We start from the raw sequence: 22,466 nt of genomic DNA on the forward strand, positions 1-22,466 counted from the left end.
ATATGAATCGCATTAGAAAATGAGGTGCAAAGCTGCGCGGTGTACTAGAACAGAACACATTCTCGTGTCCTGTGGCGTGAGAGTTTGGAGGACTTTCTCAAGACTCCCATCATTAGTCTCTGGGATGGGAGGGTTAGAGCATTCTGGTGATTCCGAGAAAAGAGCTTTTTTCCCTTTTGTTGTCTCCTTTACAGGCTTCCAGGTGCAGTTTGACGCATTCTCTTGTGCTTTTTTGAGGGAGATGGACAGACAAACAGTGTGGACATCCTGTAGACAAGGACTTGGGAAGCCGTGGTGGAAGAACAAACCTTCAAGAGATTGCGAACACACAGAGGCCGGTACAGGAAGAATATATATATATATATATATATATATATATATATATATATATATATATATATATATATATATATATATATATATATATATATATATATATATATTCTATTCAGGTCTTTTCACAAAAGGAAAAAAAATCTGAATTAAAAATGCTAAAATACTTTCCTAGTGAGCACAGGCATAGTTCTGTGTGACGTATTCATATGAACTGATTATAGCTGCACATGTATTTCCATTAGTACTGAAAGATATCACTTTAGTGCCAACCAACATGGCTGCCATATATGTGTGGAAAAGGTTGCTTGTAAAAGGGTGAGATATTTACACGAGGAAGAGGCAAAAGGATGGCTGTTTCCTGTTTGCAAAGTACAGAGTCAGTCTTCAGGTGTCTCTCAATTCCTGACAGCCAAACAAATTAGGGCCTCCACAAAAGGCCGACCGAAAGAAGTCAGTTGTTCTCAAAAAGGGAAAGCAGATCATCATTGCTGCTGCTTGGGAGGTCAGGAGGGTCTAAGTATGACAGCAACTCGTCTGGGTTCGCCAGTTCTGGCAGAAGCTGCAGCGAGAGACAGACAGACACTTTTATGTTAAAATCTTGCAAATGACCTTATAGAAACGTAAAAATACTGGGAAATATACACAGAAATATACTTGGTTCAATACATGTTAAGCTCAGATGACAAAATTTGTGGCATGATATAAGAAGGAATAACAACAAAATACATTTGATTCAACCATTGTAAAAAGTAAACATTAAAAAAAAGGTTATAATGAGGCTCTGAGTATAGAAATAAACTTGGACAATTTTTGGCAAATAATTAAGCTAATCATTTTATAAAAGGCAGGTAAATTGACTTTGTCAAATGTAGTGTTATTTGAGCGTTATTTGTTGATTGAGTATTATTTTAGCTGTAAAGCTGTTTAAATAAAAATTTAGAGAAGGCATTAAGTTGTCAAGACATTCTAAAATTGGATATAACTTTAAAGAAAGATTTAGTAAAAGATTTGAGTTTTAGAAAAAAGATTGAGTTTAACTTGTACTGAATCCAGAATATTCCATAAATTAAAACTTTTCAGAATGCTCAGTGCTTTGGACCATGACGAAAGCGTGTGGCTTACATGACTGTGTGAGAAATGTAAGTAGCACATGAGTGTAGATACTCACATCCAGAGAAGGCTCGGGCATGTCTGCAGGTCCCTGGCCACCTGCCTGCCCATCGGCGGCGGGGTTGAAGGTCATGTCAGCATGTGGGTGACTGTTTTGGCCTGGCTGCTGGGGGGGCGGGGGCTGGCGTGGGGGCTGGGAGGATGGGGGGCCGCTGTGATGCAATGGCTGAGCTGATTGGCTGTTGGGGTGAGGGGATGCATGCATGCCTGGCTGCATGGAAGCATGGGATTGATCAGCGCTCACAGGACGAGGCATCTGCGGAGGGAGGAGACAGGAGCAATGAGTCTATCTGCATAAAGTGGATCACTGACTGAGAGAGCAGCCATAGACAGACAGAGAGCAAGACGGATGCCATGCAGATGATTCCAGAGCACATACACCTTCATTAAACTAAGATGATTTGCAAAACAATATATTTGCCAAATTCATCTGCGCAAAACCGAAGTATAACTTGGGACTTAATACTAAGAGGAAAATAGTTCATTTACTTCTGGGGAGATTTAGATATTTAAAGTTCGAAATCAACACAAAAACAGACCTGTAGATTGATTAGAAGAGACTTGCTAACAGCAGGTGTAAAATATGAAACGTTTATTTTGAAACACATCATGTTAGTGTTAAATATAATGTTATTAATGGCAGTACTGAACTGGTAATCCAATAGGCAAAGTCTGACTGCAATTTTCTTAAGTTATTTTTGGAGTTGCATACGTGCTCTGATAGCTGTAGCGGTGAGGCTTTAAAAGGGATATATTAGGGACCAAACCTCTCAGACAAAGTTTACCATACTGAGAGCATGTTACATTTTTCTTTGACAAACTACAGATTCATCCCTTATTAAGATATTTTAGTGTAACCTGAAAGTCCAGGTAACCAAAACTTTAAATATTCAAAAAGGTTATGAAGGCTTTATACAAGAAATCCCTTAAGACTGAGCAGTTTAAACCAAGTCCTGTAAACAAGTATGATCACTTTATAAAAAGATTCCATTTTTATTTTCTATGCAATGATCAACATATATACATAATGCACATTACATTTGGTAAACATGGAAGCCCAAACGTGCATGTGATGCTCAAGAACCAATGAGATTTGTTCTAATGCCTGACACACATGTATGCGTGTCGATATCATTAAAAAATTAATAGCAAATGATTCAATGACATTGAACTGCATTAGCCACTACCTTTTTTTTTTAAATGCATAATTTTACTTTAGTATCATTGGACATCAAATTTTGGAGATTGTGAGGGGGTCTCTATCTTGAAGTAATTTGTTCCAAATTTTAATAAAGTAAAATATGTCTCAAACATCAGCTCTTGTTGCTTGGAAACCTAAGGGTATGAAGTGATTTACCGAATCGGGCATGCCGTGGATGAGAGGCTTGTCGGGGGCCATGAGGCTGTTGGGCATGTCTGGAGGATGTGAGAGCTGGGGTCCGTGCATGAAGTCATTCATGGGAGTTCCGCCACCAGAGTTACTGTGGGAGAAGTCAAAGTTTCCATGGCCCTGGTAACTATTGCCTGATGCACAAAACAGAGAAACAGCAATGAGGAGCGATGACCTCAGAATCACAGAAACAAAGAGCTAGAGAGGTTTAGACAGCTTGGATGGCAAACCAGCCTGTTAAGAGCTCACAGGCGCAAGTTCTTCTGACTGTTACGATTGAAGGGAAAAAATCAAGCATACCTAAACAATGAAGCTTGTAAAACGCTAAAGACTGTTTTATGAGACAGACAGAAAGGAAAGAACAGAGAATCTGATCAGGTGCTGACCTCTACCTTGACCCCCATATTCGCCATTGTTTCCTCCGTGCTGAGGGTGGAGGGGGGTGTAGGGTGAAGGGCCGGGACCCAGCTGGGCGATCATATCCAACACATTAGGCATGATCATTTGACTGGGACTCATAGTTTTAAAACGCTTGGCCAGAGGGCCATCTGGGTCCTCCTTTATATGAATGTCTGACTTTATGGCCACTGGCCTCCAACTACACGTAGGGTCGATGGTGACCTCTTCAAACTCCGAACTGCAAGAACAACATTCATGACTGCCAATAATGAGATGTTTATAATTTAACAATCATATCTCAGGTGCGTTTTTATAGGGCTCTTACTGAACAACTGTGTGATCCAATTTTTGAGTGATAGACTTACTTTTGAATCGCATTGAGAATTCCCCACATGTACTGATCCACCTCCAGCCCTTCCAATAATGCTGTTTTACTGGGGACAGACCGAAACATATTAAACACACTGCCAAGAGGAACAGCGTATCACATTTATTTGGCTGCCCAAAACAATTCTTGTGTGGTTTGCCACGTACTTGCATACAGGACATCTCCACGTTCCTCTCTCACAGTTCAGCTGCAGATAGGACTCCAAGTCAAAGCACTGCAACAGAAAATTAAATGTTAATTCAATAGATATATATATAGAATAAATATAGAATTGCAGTAACAGTGGCATGGGATTGTGGGGTTTTCGCACACTTTGTTTTGATTCACACACTTGCCACAAATTTTGCATTGATGATGTGGGAAATCCCCAAACACATTTATTTACAATGCAAATGAGTGAGAATCTAAAAGTACAATGATCATAATCAGTATTTTTGTTTTGTAGTTATAAGTCTTAACATCCTTAAATGAGGAAAATGTATTTAAGAAGGAAAATACCATTATATATATTTTTCCTAATAAGTTTTCCTAGTTTTTCCTAAAAAGTTTTCACACATTTGTCACATGTGACCCTGGACCACAAAACCAGTGTCAATTTTTCAAAAATTAGATTTATTAAATACCTGGTTAGCATTTTGTTGCCAGGGAACACTGTCATAAGTTTTGCATTGATGTATTAGAATCGGACAATATTTGGCCGAGATACAACTATTTGAAAATCTGGAATCTGATGGTGCAAAAAAAAAAAAAAATCAAAATACTAAGAAAATAGCCTTTGAAGTTGTCCAAATGAATTCTTAGCAATGCATATTACCAATCAAAAATTAAGTTTTGAGATATTTATGGTAGGAAATGTACAAAATATCTGTAAATTTGATCTATGATCTACAATTAATATCCTAATGATTTTTGGCATAAAAGAAAAATCGATAATTTTGTAAATTCAAAGTTTTTTTTGGCTATTGCTAAAAATATACCCCAGTGACTTAAGAATGGTTTTGTGGTCCAGGGTCACATATGACAAATGTGTAAAAACTTTACAGGTTAGCTTGTTACAATCATAAACCTCAACATTTATTACAATGACTCTGATAAGGAATTATTATCTTAAATCAGGATTTTCCAAATTGTTCATGACAAAACTACTGTATAAGGTTTGTGAATGAATAATTAATTCAGTCATTAAAGTTCACATGCATGACATGTGACCACTAATCAACAACAGAGGCCCGTGAACATGTGAAAATGTGGTTAAATTATTGAAATATTAACTTAATTCTCAGGGAGTTATTACAGGAAAATTTTAGGTGTAAGAGGTTGGGCTGACAAACAACAACAACAAATAAAACATTTTTATTCTGGAAATGAATCTTTAGATTTTTATCTTTAGATTTCTAGATTTTCTTGGGAAAACAAGAACATGATTAAGAACACTTTAACGATGTGTACCTGCACGTGTTTGCAGTCATGTCCCCTAGCAGGGAGCTGGATCCGTCGGAATGTGATTGGACACTTGAGGGACACTTTGATGGCTGTCTGCTCTACTCCATCCTCTCCATTTAGTGTGGCATTCCCAGAGGAGGCTGCTACGCTACTGAAGTTTCTTTTAACTGCAGGAAAACAGACAAGAAACATTGCAAAGATTAGGGGTTGATGAAGATGATAATACATGGTGACAGACATCCACAGATTCCAAAGAATGCAGCATTTACTTACTTTTGGTAATGCAATGTTCGGCAGGAAGGAGCCTCTTCTTGAGGAGCCCTTGCAGGACCGATCTCACCGATGGCCTATGGACCAGCTGCAGCACGAACAAGTGTGACTGCAACAAGACCAAACATGTAACAACCCGCTAGCAACATCAGAATATCCTTTACACAATACAGTATCTGTACCATTCAGCTTTCAGACAGGAAAGCATAAAACTGATACCAGCAAATGTAGTGGGAAGGCAGAGAACAGAAGATGCTTCAAATCAGTGTTATCTGATTTCATATCACATGCTGTATAACAGCTCCCCGACACGGCCACTAAATGACAGACTATACATTATTGAAGAGCTTCAGGAGGAATACTCACACAACAGCAGGCTGTGACCGTTATCTGTATGGTGTTTCTCCCTGGCTGACACACATGCTTTAGGTGCAGGGGTTTGTGGGATGTTTTATTTTCCCCCCTCTCAATAGTGAGGGGGGTGGCATTGACGCTGACTTGGACGGATGCGGGCCAATTGGTGTTCATTTGTCGGTCCTCATGATGATAGCACTTAAACTGCAGCTCCAGATCAGATCTGTTGGTCATGAGGTGAAGGGTCTAGTGTTAATGGAACAGGCCTCATAACGTTCCAACTCATTCTGTACATAACACAGTGCAGAATCTTCACACTGCTATGTTGCATTTAATGAAAGTGAATGGTGACTTTCCATTAAAAAAAAAAAAATCTTACTGTCCTCAAACTTTTAAACACAAGTGTATGTTCTGAGGTCATACAATAACTTTGTGTAAGAAAAAGTATACACATTTTCCTATGTATATATTCAAATCTAGTGAAATATGCAGCTTCAGAAGACTTGTGACAGACAGTTGTGCTTTTGTAGTGCTTGTCTTTTGTCATTTCTGGAGACTGATAGCATTGAATCATCATTCACTTTTGTTCTTTTAAAACGAGAAGCATGAATGATCTGCTAAACTTCTCCTTTAGTGTTCCACGCTAGAAAGAAAAATATACAAGTTTGGAAAAACTTGAGAGTGTGTAAATAATGACAGAAAGATCTTAAAATATTAAGGATGTCATTGTTAAGAGCATGCACAGTTTATAGCAGTAACATGCACACCTCCACATGAGCGTCTGGTGGACGGAGGGGCGCAGATGGAAGACGTGGTTACTGACGGCCAGGTTGTGCTCTAATCTGAAGGGCTCCAGCACAACTCCATCTCTCACTGGGAACGTCAAACGCAGCTCCTCGTTGGGGTTGGCTACAGGAACAAACATTAAGATTAGATGGATTCATAATCTTCCCAAGTAGACCATAGTATCAGTGTGTAAGATGCTTTCAAGTTTGGCTTTCACCTCACCTAGTTTCACCCTTTCTCACCGAAGCACATATATTATGAATGAACTCTGAGTGGATGTGAAAAATGCATGAATCTCGGATAAATGTTCAATGGGGCTTTTTTCCCACTCAGCTGCAGGTGGCAGATCAAAGGGTTCTCAGGGGTTTATTCTGATAGACTGTGACTGAGTTTGTAATATGAGTCGAGATCAATGCAATGAAACGGTCGTGTGTGGTTTTTTTTTTTTGCGTGACTCACTTGGAGGTGGAGGCAGAGAAGTCATGTTTGGCTTCATGTCTGGAGGAAACGGGGGCTTGACATCTTGACTGGGTGACATGTACGGTATACTACTTCCTGGGGTCATGGGTGGCGTGGGGTTCCCAGGAACCGGCGAGTGTGGGTAGTTCACCACCTGCCGAGGAGGCTTTAACCAAAGATAGACACGATTACTGAATAGAGTCACTAAATATATAGCAAATCTGTATATTTTACCCTGAATACAAATGGAAGATTACACATAATTGTGTATGAAAATAAAACAATAGTTTCACCACCTACCCCATTTCCTTGATTATACCCATAACCACCTCCAGAGAAATTGTTGTTCTGACCATTAAATGGCTCTTGCTGAAATTAGAAAGAGCACACAGAATGTAAAGCAAGAAATCAAGATAGTTGCTATTAATATTTTATTTATTTATTTTCTTTTACCTACCAAAAGTAAACTTGCAAGTTTAAACTGAATGTGGCATCTTCCAAAGTGTGAGCCGAATTACACAATTTCCTCAAGAAAATTACTAACATTGCAAAGACCAAGCAGGATGAATTTACCTTATAGTATTGGCCCATGGCTACCCCAGTAGGAGGGTACTGGCCAGAGCCCTGTTGTCCTGGCATCCTTTGCCCAGGGTAATTGGGTGAAGAAAGAGCTCTAGAAGCATTTGGGTTAGGGTACTGTCCTTGCTGGTTGGGAAACTGGCCATTGGGTCCAAACTGCTGGCCTCCATAATTAGGCTGTGAAAAAAACAAACAAAAAAAAACAGTTGGTTCACCAACACAAATAGCCAATACAAAATATCTACTGAAGGCCTATTTTAGATATTGGTGGTCTTACCTCTCCTGGATAGTGCCTCTTGGTGCCCTGCATGGGCATGGACTGAGGTCTGGGTCCAGGGTAACCCTGTTGAGGCATCCTTTGGCCGTGGCCACCGAAGGGCCCCATCCCTGGGCCCCTGGGCTGGTTCATACCCATTGGCGGGCCACTCATGTTGGAGCTATTCATGCCACCACCCATACCAGCTGGGTTCATGCCTCCAGCCATGGACGGGGGCCCACGGGGCCCTGGCTGGTTCATGAACTGGTTATTGTATCCTTGCGTAGGCCCCATCTGGAAAGAGGAGCAGACCTGTGGAGAAGGCCAGCGGCAGTTCAGATGAATAAGAGGACTCATTTAGAAACCCAGGGTAGGGTAAGAAGCCAAAACCAGTGAGGGTCCAACCTGGTTGTACTGGTTCATGTCTTTATTGGTCTCTTGCAGGGCTGCCACGGTTGCTGTGGCAGTAGCTGTTGCGGTGGCAGCGGCAGCAGCGACGGCGGCTGCAGCGGCAGCAGCAGCAGGTTGGGTGAAATCTGAGGGCGGTCGTGTATGAGACGGCATGCCCATGCCACTCGGAGCATTTGGCCCACCTGGGTAACTGAGCAGAAGCGATACACAACACGTTAACATCTACATCACATCTTTCTGGGGAAGTTGTGGCCTAATGGTTAGAGAGTCGGACTGGCAATCGAAAGGTTGTGAGTTCGAGTCCCGGGCCTGCAGGAATTGTAGGTGAGGTGAGTGCATGTACAGTTCTCTCTCCACCTTCAATACCACGACTTAGGTGCCCTTGAGCAAGGCACCGAACCCCCAACTGCTCCCCGGGCGCCGCAGCATAAATGGCTGCCCACTGCTCCGGGTGTGTGTTCACAGTGTGTGTGTTCACTGCTCTGTGTGTGTGCACTTCGGATGGGTTAAATGCAGAGCACAAATTCTGAGTATGGGTCACCATACTTGGCTGAATGTCACGTCACTTTTCACAGTCAAAAAGTCTATTTATTGGAATAAAACTTGTTGGAAGGCCACATAAGTCTTTCCTGGATTTGCACTTGGCGCAGCAAGAAGGTGATATCATCCCTTTCAAGAAAAACATCCTTGAACTGAGTATTGGCTGGGCTTTAAAACCATGTGTCAAGTATCACTAATGGGAGACTATTCTATAGCTTATTGAATCTCCCAAAGTGATGCAAAACAACTTTGTCAAACAACTTCCCATCATCCTGTCTGGAACGGCATCTCTAATGCTTGAAAAATTACCTTCCACCAAACCCTCCTCCTCCCGGGTGCCCTGGACGCCCATACATGCTTTGCTGCATGTAGGCCTGGTTGGATCCCCCTTTGGCTGAATACTGTTGTTGTTGGCCAGGGAACTGAGGTGAGTTGATCCCTGGGTTGTTGCCTGACATACTCGTCCCTAGAGTATTCCCTCCAGGGTTCATGGGATTGTTGGTATTGGCCATGGGGTTACCCAAGACCTAGATCAAAACCAACATCTGTTATAAGATCAATGTTATCATTGTTACTCTTTTCATACAGTGACACTACACGTGTGACTCACCTGACTTTGTGATGTATTGGTAACTCCCCACACCGTCGTAACTACCGACAGCGAGCCCGGGGCCTGGTTAGCATTTTGTTGCCAGGGAACACTGTCATATGGAAAGGACCCATCACTATAAAACAGTGTTCAAACAGTAATGTGAGATCAGGGGCATCGAACATGTGTTGAGAAAGAGTAAAACTGACTCCAACACAGCCCGATAAAGAAAAGCTCCCTCTTGACTAAAGAACATTATTTTTTCCATGAAAAAGAAGCTGTAATGTTTGTGAAAGTGGCCAATCACCAGCCCTGGAGCACAAAATGTTCTATAAAACATCACTAATCTAGTGAACTTCCTCAGCATTTTCTCTGGCAATCTATCAATCTCTATTAACTTCTAGTTGACGTACCTAAATGGTAGTTATGATATCATGTTATTATCTGCTGTTGTTCGGAACATTGTGAGAATGAATTTCATCTGCACAGCCTTCAGTGATGCCATGTTTACAGGGCTGTTAATGAAAGCTTGGTCAATGGCTTCTTGGAAAAACCTTGTCTTCAAGATCACATGCCACATAAAAAAAAAACAATTCTGTGCTGGATGAGTGCACTGGGAGGAAATTCTGAGAAGGGGGCAAGACTGCTGTAAGTTTAACAGTGCTTGGAAGGGCTCAAGCGAATGTCGGGTTAGAACAGAGTTTTGTCTGGGTACTGACCCGTGTGAGAGTGAGGGCTTCATGGAGTTCATGGGCGGCTGCAAGGGTACTTTGCCCGGTGGATCGCTCTGACGATTCTTCTGATGCCGCAACAAGAGCAGCCGTCCCAGCTCCTCACACCAGGATGACAGGATAGCTGGAGAGAAAGAGACAGACAAACAGAAAGAGAGTTTAGAAAGGATCTTTGACAGAGAGACAAATCACTTGTTGGCTAAACCGCAATCTTGGTTATTTTATCTTCAGATTGCTATTTAGCGGGATCAAATCTTACTGCCAAGTATTAGCACATTTTACCTAAACACGTTGACAGTTTCAGGTTTCATTTATGTTTGAATGTCAGTATTTTTTAGTTCAAATCTAACCAAATGCCAAAAGTGTTGCAAAATCTTAATCGGTTTATGTCTTTACCACTAGAGGTCACTACAATAACAGCAGCAGCACAAGCATTCTTGGGATCCTCTATAATAGCTTGTCAGTATGCTTCTCATAAGATCATATGCTTTTCATCCGCAGTGCACTTTAAGCAGTGATACTACCACAGAATACCTGTCTTCTCCTCTCGTGAAGGGAGGATGACGGAGGACGGGGAGAGAAAGAGAGAGAAATGGGAGATGAGAATCAGTGCTGAGGACAGTAAATCATGCCGGTGATGTGTCCTGGGCTGGCAGCACTTTACTCCTGAGAGGGGTGACAAAACGAGCCTCTCGCCATGGTGATGGAGTCGGTTCGGGATGGCAGCAGCTGGCATGTGGCCAGATCCTGGTCTAATCTATTCTACACGCCGCACACGGCTGAAACACGAGTGCTGCATTTAAGTGCTCTTCATACAAACGGTCCTTATACTTTCTAAGTGACACTGTTTGGATAAATACTCAATACTAGCTGAGTCATTCTATGACAAGAGTACCATTTTACTATCTGATAAAGTGCACTAAACACAAACAACGGCTATGAAGTGTTTTAACTTTAACATATTTGTTTAAAAATTGGGTTCAAATGCTTAGCACTGAAACATATTTATATATACAAATCCAGGTTAACTAATCACATTACTTATTTACTTTAAAATGATCATCATGATCAAATAATCATTCTAAATCTAGTTCTACTCATTATTTCCCGAATGAATCTTTTTACATGCTTGACAAGATTAACATTTGACAAATACCCCATATTCAACTCATCATATAAAATAGAAAAAAAGCAAACAAAATTTAGAAATCTGATAATGATGACACTTTTTTTAAATGTTCCACCTCATCACATTTCCAAAGTCACATGTTCGAAACCCCACAAAATAATAATTTAACTTGAGGTGACACAATGCAATTTCTAAGCACTTAAAGACATTCTTTGTCTGGCAGAATATTTTAAGTCACACAGCAATGTACTAAAAAAAAAAAAATCACCTTTCCAAAATGAAAAAGGTGCCTGTTGCATAGAATGACTCAGAGCTGCTCACAGAGAACAAGGGAGAAAAAATATTGTCCAAAAAAACTATCACACCGACAGAACAAGAACAAAAGCCAGGAACTGTTTCAGTAGTGCTGCACCTCTAGTCTTCCTTTGCCATCAAACAGATTCTGCAAGGGACCTTATAAAATATTCTCTTTCCCCTAAGAAGAATTCATACATGGAACAATACCCCTCTTTCTTCTCTAAACCGACATCACAGACAGTATAGATGAGTAAAAAAACTACGGCTATTTGAACAGAGAGGGTGGTGTCAAGAGTCCAGAATGTCTCTCTCTCTCTCTCTCTGAGTCTGGTGCAGAGAGACAGACGTCTGTCTTGGCTCTTTCCTCTCTAAATCGATCAGCCAGTAATGACTATGAAGACTGCTCAGCTGTCTCCTGCACCTTTATTGCTGGGGGAATGTAAACCAGCACACACGCTCCTGAAAAACACACACTGCAGTCTTATTTACCACAGTCTGCACTTCAGGGATAGTTCACAGAAAAATAATTTACTCACCCTCATGTCATTCCAGACTTAATTTATAGAAAATGCACAAATGAGATTTGAGAATTAAGGTAGTGGGGATTTATTTAGATCAGTTCCTCACACAATGTTGTTGTATGGAACAGTTTTTGATACTTTATGGTGATTTTTGTCATTTTTTGAGTTGGACAGACCCTGGTTGGCATTTTTGTTTGGAAAAGGGCTGTGACCTAACATCGTTATTGTGGTATAAGGAAGACAGATGGTCAAAGAGGTTTGGAAGCACAGGAGGATTGAAGTAATGGAGTGGAATTTTCATTCATATTTGTGCGACATTAGTCTTTTAATGCCTGTATTAATAACCATTTCAGAATAAAATTCAAGGGCCCTTTATGCATTGCAGATTCTGAACTGGAGTTCTTCCAAGAAATGGTTTTAACTTATTCAATATCCCAGCGACACCTGACGCACTTTCCCTTCCGAGTTCAAACACACAATTACAGTGAGAAAATCACGTTTGTGTAAATATATCAAAGGGGTCTGTTTCAAAGAGAACGCTTCTCACCTCTCTGCGACAGGCGTGAAAACCGTCCCAGCAGGATTGGAGCGGGAGGCTAGAATCACCCACCTACTTCAATGAGAATTATTCTACCCTGCCATTACAGAGAGCTTATCGGCCAGCTAAATCACTACCTCTGCATGCTGGCAACTGCTATTTTCTCACAAAAGACCAACTTAGAGCGCATATGACAGGTTACAGCCAGACGCCGCCTGCCAATTTTCAACTGTTGTTCCCCGCCTAGCATGCCTCCCACACGTAACAAAGACTAGAGCTCTCCTGCCTGCGATTCAACCAGTAAACTCAGTGAAAAACAACCTAATCAACACGTCACCTTCCAGCAGCGTTAGGGCTGGACGATTAATCGAAAAATAATAAAATGAAATTCATAACCTCTAACCGACGTAATTTTCCCATTTCGGTTTTTTAATCCTCTTAATAGTGAAGGGAAGTTCGATTCTTTTCCGCGAACCGGTTCTTTCGGACGGTTCGATTCAATAAACCGGTTGAAAAAAACGGTTCACCGGTTCTTTTACGCTCGACGTAATGACGTCATTGGCGATGACGTAATGGCGTCACGTCTATCAAACATTCAAATATATAAAGTCAGTAATCATAACTTCAGTCAGTTAAAAACCTCATAATCATGAAAAGTTTACAATTAAGTTTTGCAACAACGCACCCAAATACAGTAACAGCAATAATGTGCATATGAGGATTTAAGTCTTGAAGATATAAAGTAAATAAATTAGGTGTCATCAGCGCAGAAACCACTATACATAAACCATTGCGATGTATTTGTTATTAAATGAACTTACGTTTCGCCAGATTGCCCCTTCATTCAAGCCCTCGGTTTACCCGCGCTCATAACATTAGCACAGAATCAGTTCAGAATCAAATACCAAAAGAATCAGTTCGGTTCAGACGCGCTGTGAGTCAGTCGGCTTCACGCTGAATCACGCATGCGCAGTATCATCAGCTCCTCTGTTCTCAAAACGGACACGTCTGAAAGAAACGGTTTTGGTTCAGTGTACTGATGATCCGAAAACCGATGCAACCGGTTCTTGACTCGAGAACGAGAATCACTCTAACCGGCACGTGCTGCAGTTCAGTATAATCAGCGGCTCTACTCGTGTTCATGTTCTGTTTACTACAAACTCAATGTGTGAATGTGTCATCATTAACTATAAATACAGTACACATATTTCATAAATCATCCCTTATTCCTATTAAACATAGAGTCTTTAGAGTTCTTAATTATTGTCCAACTTCCCTGAAACCCCCTCTGGCCTATACATAATCTACAATATACAGATTAGAAACATTCATCTTAAAAAAAAAATAATAATAATAATAATAAAAATGTATATAGATCTTTTATCACACTTTCCGAAATACTTTACACGCATGCGCAGTAGCATCAGTTCATCGGTTCTCAAATCGGACGCGTCCGAAAGAAACGGTTTTCGGTTCAGTGTACTGGTGATCCGAAAACCGATGCAACCGGTTCTTGACTCGAGAATGAGAATCAGCTCATCGTTCTCAAATCGGACGCGTCTGACAGAAACGATTCTCAGTTCAGTGTACTGGTGATCCGAAAACCAATGCAACCGGCTCTTGACTCGAGAACGAGAACTGCTCCAGCAGAGGGCGTGTTCGTTCGTCATCTGGCTCGGCTCGGTGTTCATCTTCAGTTCGGTCTTCACAGCAGTTCAGTCAGTGTACTGTTTGAGTAAATGAATTACTCCGGGATATTGGTTTATTCGGACTCAGAGGGAGTGTCAGTCACGTTAAAAAAAGTTAACATCTTAAGTAATTTGTGGATTAATGCTTATTGGAGACGTGAACCGTCCATTCAGTTCGATTTGGTGAACTGGTTCAACCGGTTCACTAAGAAGAGCCGGTTAAATTGAACGATTCGTTCACGAATCGGACATCACTACCTCTTAACACTTCCCCCTTAAAAGCATACTAGCACGTGTGTAGCCACATGACTCTGCTCTCCAGTCAGTGGCATAAAAGCAAAGCGGTGTGAGCGGTGAGCCTTGCGTCTTCACTAAACTTTGTCAGTTGTATTTGTTTTATGGTTTGGACATTCAAGCGATTAGATGAACGGATGTGTATTATATCAAGCTACCATGTTCGCGCAGCTGCATTGTGGCACGAACACTCATAGAAACAGTAGCTATGAAGATCGCGCACACAGAGGAACACAGAAATTAGTTGTCAGCGCTGTCCTGTGATTTATCACTAAAGTAGCTTAGAATCTCAAAACTTATTATAGCATGTTTGTGTGCAGCGCACATGAAGCACAAGTGCGTGCACAGAGAGTAGCTGTCACGCTGCGGGTTCCCGTTTTGTGTCCGTTCTCGGACTGTTCTGTGTATTTGAACTGTAGAAAAGGTTGTTCCGAGTCTAAACTACGATACAGAAAACTACATCAGTATATCATCATAAACACAGCCGTTTTTGTCTTACTTGAACGTAAACGGATGAGAAAGAAAACACAGTATTTTTGCTTAGAGAGACATATGGAATTATATTCCGGGCTTTATTCAAAAGGAATTGCAAATTGTATTTGCAATTGCGTTTTCAATTTGTGGACGCATAAAATGTGACAATCCAAATGCAAATCGCGCATTACCGTTTGCATTTTCGTTTAAGCGAACGCACAGTGTCTGCCAAATTTAAAATGAAAATGCAAAGTCCGTTTGCAATTGTGTTTCCCATATCTTACGAGTTGTGAGCCTGTCATATTTAAATCGCAATATTAAATACCACATTTGCCTTTTCACTCTCTCTGCACTGTGCATGTAAACTGCCAAAACTCAAATGGAATCGCAATTCCTTTGGCATTTGAATTTCCAACGTCTACACGGAAATCACTCACTGATCTTGACTGAATATATTTAATAACTTTACTTGATTATTCTTTATTTTATTTATAAAAAGAAAACTATGCATTGTTTTTAAACTTTTAATTACAGTTTCTGTACCTGAAATTTAGTTTAGTTGCATATATTTATGATATTGCTAATTGATTAGTTTGTTCCTTTCTTATTACTGACCTATCTTATTACTTGTCTTTAACACTTTAATATTTAAAATTTATATTAATGTAGTTGTTTTTGCTATGGTATTTTTTTTTTAATCACAGACAAAATTCCTCTTGCAGTGTTTTGTAGGCTGCTTATTTTTGCTCATGTTATTCAGCTCCAACAGAATGCTTTGTAAAAATGTTTGACATCTAAATGTTTGACTTAATTTTTTTTATATTGGATTTTTTATCTTATTGGAATCGAAACTAGGAATCGGTAAGAAACGGAATCGATAAAATTCAAACGATACCCAACCCTAGTAAGAAATGTTATGAACATATAAAAAATAACTGCTGATAGTCAATAATATTTACAGTACAAACCTTGTCAGTGAACTATGAGGGCAAAAAAAACTAAACCGAAACAAAATAATCGTTCATTAATCGTAATCGAGGTAAAATGTTCAATTAATCGAGGTTTTGATTTTAGGCCATAATCGTCCAGCCCTAAGCAGCGTAAAATATCCATCTCACCTTGCTGAATACAGCTACACCATTTCTCCCGCAAACATCATCACCTCCACCACTACCCACGGGGCCGTGTTGTCATATTAATGCGTAACGTTTACTATAACATGATTTCTCTCATCAATATGGATGCACTGATTTTTGGTCCAATATTACGCTCATTTGCTTCAGTAATAGAAAAGATATCATTGAGAGTCCATACAATATATTTTGCATAAACCCTGCCACACAAAAAACACCGGCAGCAGAACAAAATGTCTCAAGATTGGAGGAATTTCGAGACAAAAGACATCTAATTAATTCGCAGTAATCACGCTTGCATAGAGCTCCTGTTGTGCAAGTAGACAACTGCGCAAGCGCAGAGGAACAGAGAAGCTTTCCTAGAATGATTAGACTTAAACTGGACAAAATCATGCATGGTTTATTATTTTTAGTTTTTTTTTGTTTTTAAACCGTCATGCTGTCCTTACATCCCACTGTATTTTACAGCATTATCAAACAGCAGCAGAGAGGACCAAAAGGAAAGTTTCTCTAACAAATATCATCATGAATCCTTACTCACCAGTAAATCAGCATTAATCACATTTCTCTTTCATTCCCCGTTTTAAAACACCTCTCTCAGTCTCCGTTTTCCTTTCATCTGCTTCCCTTTCCTCATTTAGTTCTGCTCGCATTGCCAGACACCTGCTCCACAAAGGGTTGTGTTGAGTGTTAAGTTGGCAGTGGGCTACTGTAGCTCTGTGGCAATGGGCATTTCGGTGCAATGGCTGTGTGTTGGGTCTATGTCAGCGGGCATTATGGTGGCAGGGCTGGCTCACAGCGGTGGGCACCAGGCAGTGATCCCAGCAGGAAGAGATGAGTACCAACACAGAGCATAGCTCTCACAAAGCCCATGCCAGACAATAAAACTGAGGTTTGCTTACACCAGCCAGACTCTAATACAGTCTGAGACTTAGCATACTTAGTGTGCCATTTATCACAACACAGCAGCTTCAAAAACGTTGTTAAACACAGTGTAAGAAATCATTTCAGGGTGAGAACAAAGACATTAACAGTGTTTACAAATCAGTGTACAGTGTCATATTTTGTCATCATAAAACACTTAAAATGTTAATATAAATACATACTTTTTTGAAGAAAAGGTGGGCGGTGATTTCAGTGTTACTGTTAACAAAAACTAAAAATTAGTCAAACATTTTAGTTAATGTTGTTAATTAAAACAACCTGGAAAACTGACTCTAAAATAAACTAAAGTAAAAAAAATGTTTTTAATATATGCCATATTCTAAAACTTGACAACCACTTTTAAAATTCAGTAACATGAAACATTTTTAGATGATATCAGATATATTTTTAGATGATATCAGTATATTTGAGTGTCAAAGTTAGTGCATTAAAATAAAAATAAAAAAGTACAAATAAAATAAAAAAAAAGCAAAATGACAAACAGTAAAGTCAAATTAAAAATAAAACAGTAAAAATTCCATTACATTTTTTTAACTACAATAAAACACAACCCTCTTTAAAATTCCTACATCCTAAATACGATCAATAATAATTTTAAGAGAATTCTGTCACTCTAGAAAACGACTGCACTCCAAAGTAGCAGACAGCAACATTTGCTAACACTGTAAGATCCATGCAATCCATACAAGCTCTGTGAGTCATATTAGCCATGTTCTGCTGTTTCTAAAGGTGCCAGACTGCAGCAGAAACCATCTTACTGAGGGGACAACAGCCTGTGGCTCTATAGACTTCTGGCAAAACAGACCAGAGAGACAGACACTACACAAACCAAACCAAACCAACCCCCCTCCCTGTCTGCGCTTTGTCTAGAGAAGAGGCTCTCCAAGCAGGTTTAGTGGGCTTTGAATAACTGACCAGGGTAAATCCCCAAATTATCCAGTATGTAGGGAATCCAGGTCACCCCCAGTTACCCAAATCGCTTCTGAAGCAGCCCCAAGAATTTTCACCCGTCGCTCCTTCTCAGGTTGGCTGCTTCGTCTCTGCCAGCACCCCTTCTCAGCCAAACTCTTGGTTTTACTGGCTTCAATGCCTCATTATGAGCTTTTTGATTATGATGTTGCTAATAAAAGGTAGATGCCAGCGAAAGGTGGTTTGGACAAGGGAGTTGAACTTAAATCAAGTAGAAACTTCACTGTTTAATCAAAGGCTTTGTTCCAAAAATCTATTGAGCTGCCATGCTGTCCTACTACCTACACAGGGAGCATGAAATGGGACCTCATAAGTGACTGATTCAAGAAATCTACATCCAAAACACACCTATATAAATAGCACTCTGCTAGTTGATTCCAATTGATGTTAATGTTAGCATGTTGCTAAACTAAAACACCAATATATATGATCATACACACTACACGCAAAAAATCTTTAATCGATAAACTTCACTCCTGGAATTTAAAGCTCACTTGCAGTCAACTTTTCTTAGATTTCATCCACCATCTTGGATTTTTCTAATAATAATTTTTCTAATTCTAAAATATGAATTGTATTCTAATGTTATACTTAAACTAAAATTAAAAAAATGGAAAAACCCTTAAGATGACGTAGAAAGAAAAGACGCATCTTAAGCACGCAGAATAACATCAGTGGACTTTGAACGATTAATTGCCGATTTGAACGATTACGTAATTGTGGCATCCATAATTGTAATCACGATTAGAAATTCGATTATGTAGCCCTACTTAAAGTTAAACGTCTTATTTTCTGTCAAAGGACAAACCTTACTAAAAGAATAACACAATCTATGTCTCATCCACTTCTTATTGACAGAATACATTGGAATTTTGACTAGTGCAGCTTTGGAAAGTGGAAAAATGTCAAACCTCCTGAGGATGTCTAGAACATAAAATGTGGCTGGAATTTCATAACAAGCCATATTTTCAAATGTCCTCAGAGACCTTTTCTCTCACCCTCACTCTCAATTTATGAATCCGTGAGAGTCTCAGACTGATGCCACAGTGAATTGGCAGACATGTCGACTGACCTTCCTGGACCACTTAGTGAAAATACGCAACCCTGCTTGTCCGCATTGCCATACTGTGTCTGCCCTTCATCCTCACCTCACTAATCATCACAGCAACTAACCTGACCTATAAAACCAACCAAAGAGAAATCCAACAGCAAATGCTGGCCATGGGCAATAGAGATCACTGTAGAAACTGTTAAAAGCTGTTTTTATTAAAAGCTATGACATGACAAACTAGCATTTATGCAAAGGTTTCAAGTCATTCATGCAATGAAAAAAACAAAAAACAAACAAAAAAAACCTCAAAATTATTATGAATTTAGTTCAAGTTGCAGATAACCAGTTTATTTGAAAGTAATGTTTCCTCATCCTAATTTTTACGAATACCTCCTCAAATTTATCCATCCTAAATACTTCAATCTGTTAATGCAGGTCTTTTCCACTGAGTGTAAGCAGCTTAAAATTGAACTTCTCAACAGCCTTTATAGAGATTTGTGTAATACCGCCACACACACGCCAGAAAAATGCAGGTTTGTGAAAGGAATACAAGAAAAGACTAGAAAAACACAAGCTAATAATGGTGTACAAGGATGCCAGAGCAAAAATTCTCAGTTAAAACATATTTTAGATCTTTTTGTTTAACCTTTTATTTTTATTATTACTGTGTTAGTAATTTCCATACTTGACTGACTATTATACATGTGTTCTTTTTGCAAAAAATAAAAATAAAAAATAAGAACAACCATCATTCACAAAGTTCAACAAATTCAAATTATATGTCCGTTTATTAAAGCTGCAGTCCGTAACATTTTTTTCTGTTAAAAATGTATATAATAAGTGAGTACATGTTTTTGGCTTGTCCTGAATCACTACAGTTCACCTATAATAAGTGTTTATATTCATATAGACTATTTTAGGCTGGTTCATGTAGGTACTGCTGCGGAATAGCCCGGTACCTGTGTGATTCGCCATAGACATAAACAGAGAAGAAGCTCCGGCTACAATGTTCTTCCGCAAGACTCATACAGGTTTGTTTATTAACCGCTAGACCGCCAGAAGTTATGGACTGCAGCTTTAAATATTGTGTCTAATTTGCTTATGCTTCCTACTTTCAGTAAGAACAGCTGAACACATTTTACCATGTTCACCCAAAAAAAAAAACACAAAGTTAAATATTAGATTGTCTGCCAAATGCCCAACCTCATTAAAATAATAACACAATCTATGTCCTATACACTTCTTATTCACAGAATATGTAAAAAAAAAAAAAAGAAAGAAAAGGTATAGGAAAAAAGGGAAAATGGCAGCAGATTTCATCTGGGCCTGCTAATAGAGATGCTCTAACTGTAACAAAGCACTGTGTTGCAGTGAAGTCTATGGAAACAGTTTTCCCTCCACTCTCAGTGACAGGCAGTATAGCCGGCATGTGCTCAGGCAGCACACTACTATTAACTAATGACACCGAGCAGGTCCTCAAATACGAGAGGCTCACATATTAATTAAGGCCAGCACTGAACCTGAGTGCAGTCTACACATACTCCCACAAGTCATTGTTATTAACCCCTAACTGAGGCTAACAGGCCACAAAGTGACCTCCACTCACACCGGGTGACCTAACCATTCAGGACACTCTCTGGCACAACACACATAGTCAGATTAAAACACTTCACACAGATTTCCACAAACACAACCACAGAGTAGCTGCTCGAACAGATGAAAATGATATTTCTCATTTAAATGCATAAATAAATGATCAGATCGTTGTCTGCTTCTGTCAGTGACAGATGTAATGCGCCTCCTACAGCGCAGTAACATCCGCACAATGTGCGCTCGCTGACTTTCTGCTGTCTGTTTGAGAGAATCCAAACAGCTTGATGCTCTTTTGAATTGGAAACGACTTTAAAGCACACGGCACAGTGCATTGTCGCTACAGATTCGGCTTAAATGGGAATGAATGACTGCAATGAAACGGAGAAGAGCTGAAAAAGACTGGCACGTGACACAGGGCAGCCCTAGAAGTGAGTGACACATGGATGAAGGCTTTGTTTTAAACATAAAACAGCACAAAATGGGACGTCATTCCTGTTCAATTTGCTGCACAGTCTGGAGAAAAGCTGAAAACCTGAGCCGTAAACCTACAGAGTGCCTTCACAAAAGATGATGGGAGAAAATCCCAGGATCATCTGAGATGACAGTGCAGCCCATGCGTCTGTGAAACAGGTATGGATGCTCAGTCAGAAGCCAATGACCCCCCACAACAAAGGAAGCACATTAAAAGTGTTTGCGTCATCGTGATTCATCTCCTGTGACTGCGTACGAATGAATAAAAAAAAGCAGAATGAATGCCCAGGGTGATGATGAAGAGAGAGGAGGAGAGAGAGCTTTCCACTAGATGTGTTTCACAAGCCAAACAATGCTAAAACACAGAAGAGTACCTGTGTCACTCTGACATCTCCTGCAGGTGGTGGTTTCTGTAGGGTTCAAATTCAACATTTTACTCAAGGGGGCAAAGAAATATTAAGACAAGATAGTATCAGTAAGCAGAGTTGACGTCATCAATGGGTGAACTGATGTCCTGGTTGAATTGATGGGACTTAACGAGATTCTTAACCCTGGTTCTGCTCCGGCCTGCTGTGCGAAACACTGACTTCTCATCTCAGTGAAAGTAGTGATCTAAATATCAATGCATTTGCTGAAATATTCCAGGTGCTTGCACATTTGTCAGAAATCTCAAGCTAAGCAACTCAAATGTAATCTAGAATTATGGTTTTACACAATAATAGTATTATTTAAAAAGTGAATATTACATTTAAAAGCATTAACGGAGAGTATTTGATTCTTTTGAATGATTCTAAAATGACATTCCAACATCTACAAATCCAAATATGTCCAAAAATACACCACAGTCTCTCATGACACATCATTTAAATTACAGTTGGAAAAATGTGCTGACGCTTCATATGACTAACACATTTGTCACTGTATGAGGAAACATCTAAATATCAAATTAGTCATATTAACAAGTATATCGCTACTCAACCGTCAACATTTTTTTTTCCTACAGACTATGACTACCCTATATTACTAATGGAAACTTCATAACAGGTCTTTATGACAAGACAATTCAGGCACAGATGATTAAAACTGTGATTGTGATGATTTAGAGGATGAATGTGATACACTGTTCATGTGCATCAATCTTAGCTGTTCATTTATATCATTGGTTGTGTATTTCTACAGTAAACTTAACAAGATATTTTAAAATAACAACCATTTTCTATTTTAATGTATTTTAAAATGCAATTTATTCCAGTGATGTCAAA

General features: G+C 39.7%; 1 protein-coding gene across 9 annotated transcripts in view; it reads right to left on the reverse strand.

Moving 5' to 3' along the window:
- Positions 1-419: 419 nt before the first annotated feature.
- The window catches only part of LOC132156990 (zinc finger MIZ domain-containing protein 1-like), a 129,334-nt gene continuing 107,287 nt past the window's right edge, over positions 420-22,466 (reverse strand). For 4 of the 9 annotated variants that reach the window (XM_059566091.1, XM_059566094.1, XM_059566093.1 and 1 more), the window contains 18 exons: positions 10,090-10,225; positions 9,392-9,506; positions 9,091-9,308; positions 8,236-8,431; positions 7,852-8,142; positions 7,569-7,751; positions 7,296-7,364; positions 6,996-7,161; positions 6,518-6,659; positions 5,763-5,973; positions 5,400-5,505; positions 5,133-5,293; positions 3,830-3,897; positions 3,661-3,729; positions 3,283-3,533; positions 2,864-3,030; positions 1,505-1,762; positions 420-895 (listed from right to left, as the gene is read on the reverse strand). In XM_059566091.1, the coding sequence (XP_059422074.1) occupies positions 788-895; positions 1,505-1,762; positions 2,864-3,030; positions 3,283-3,533; positions 3,661-3,729; positions 3,830-3,897; positions 5,133-5,293; positions 5,400-5,505; positions 5,763-5,973; positions 6,518-6,659; positions 6,996-7,161; positions 7,296-7,364; positions 7,569-7,751; positions 7,852-8,142; positions 8,236-8,431; positions 9,091-9,308; positions 9,392-9,506; positions 10,090-10,225 (2,915 nt within the window). In that variant the 3' untranslated portion in view covers positions 420-787. Of the gene's footprint in view, positions 896-1,504; positions 1,763-2,863; positions 3,031-3,282; positions 3,534-3,660; positions 3,730-3,829; positions 3,898-5,132; positions 5,294-5,399; positions 5,506-5,762; positions 5,974-6,517; positions 6,660-6,995; positions 7,162-7,295; positions 7,365-7,568; positions 7,752-7,851; positions 8,143-8,235; positions 8,432-9,090; positions 9,309-9,391; positions 9,507-10,089; positions 10,226-16,716; positions 16,872-21,578; positions 21,615-22,466 lie in introns of those variants that run through there. The other 5 variants (XM_059566088.1, XM_059566089.1, XM_059566090.1 and 2 more) reach the window with 4 other exon arrangements.

This window comes from Carassius carassius, chromosome 14 (assembly GCF_963082965.1).
Source record: "Carassius carassius chromosome 14, fCarCar2.1, whole genome shotgun sequence".
NCBI classification, from domain to species: domain Eukaryota; kingdom Metazoa; phylum Chordata; class Actinopteri; order Cypriniformes; family Cyprinidae; genus Carassius; species Carassius carassius.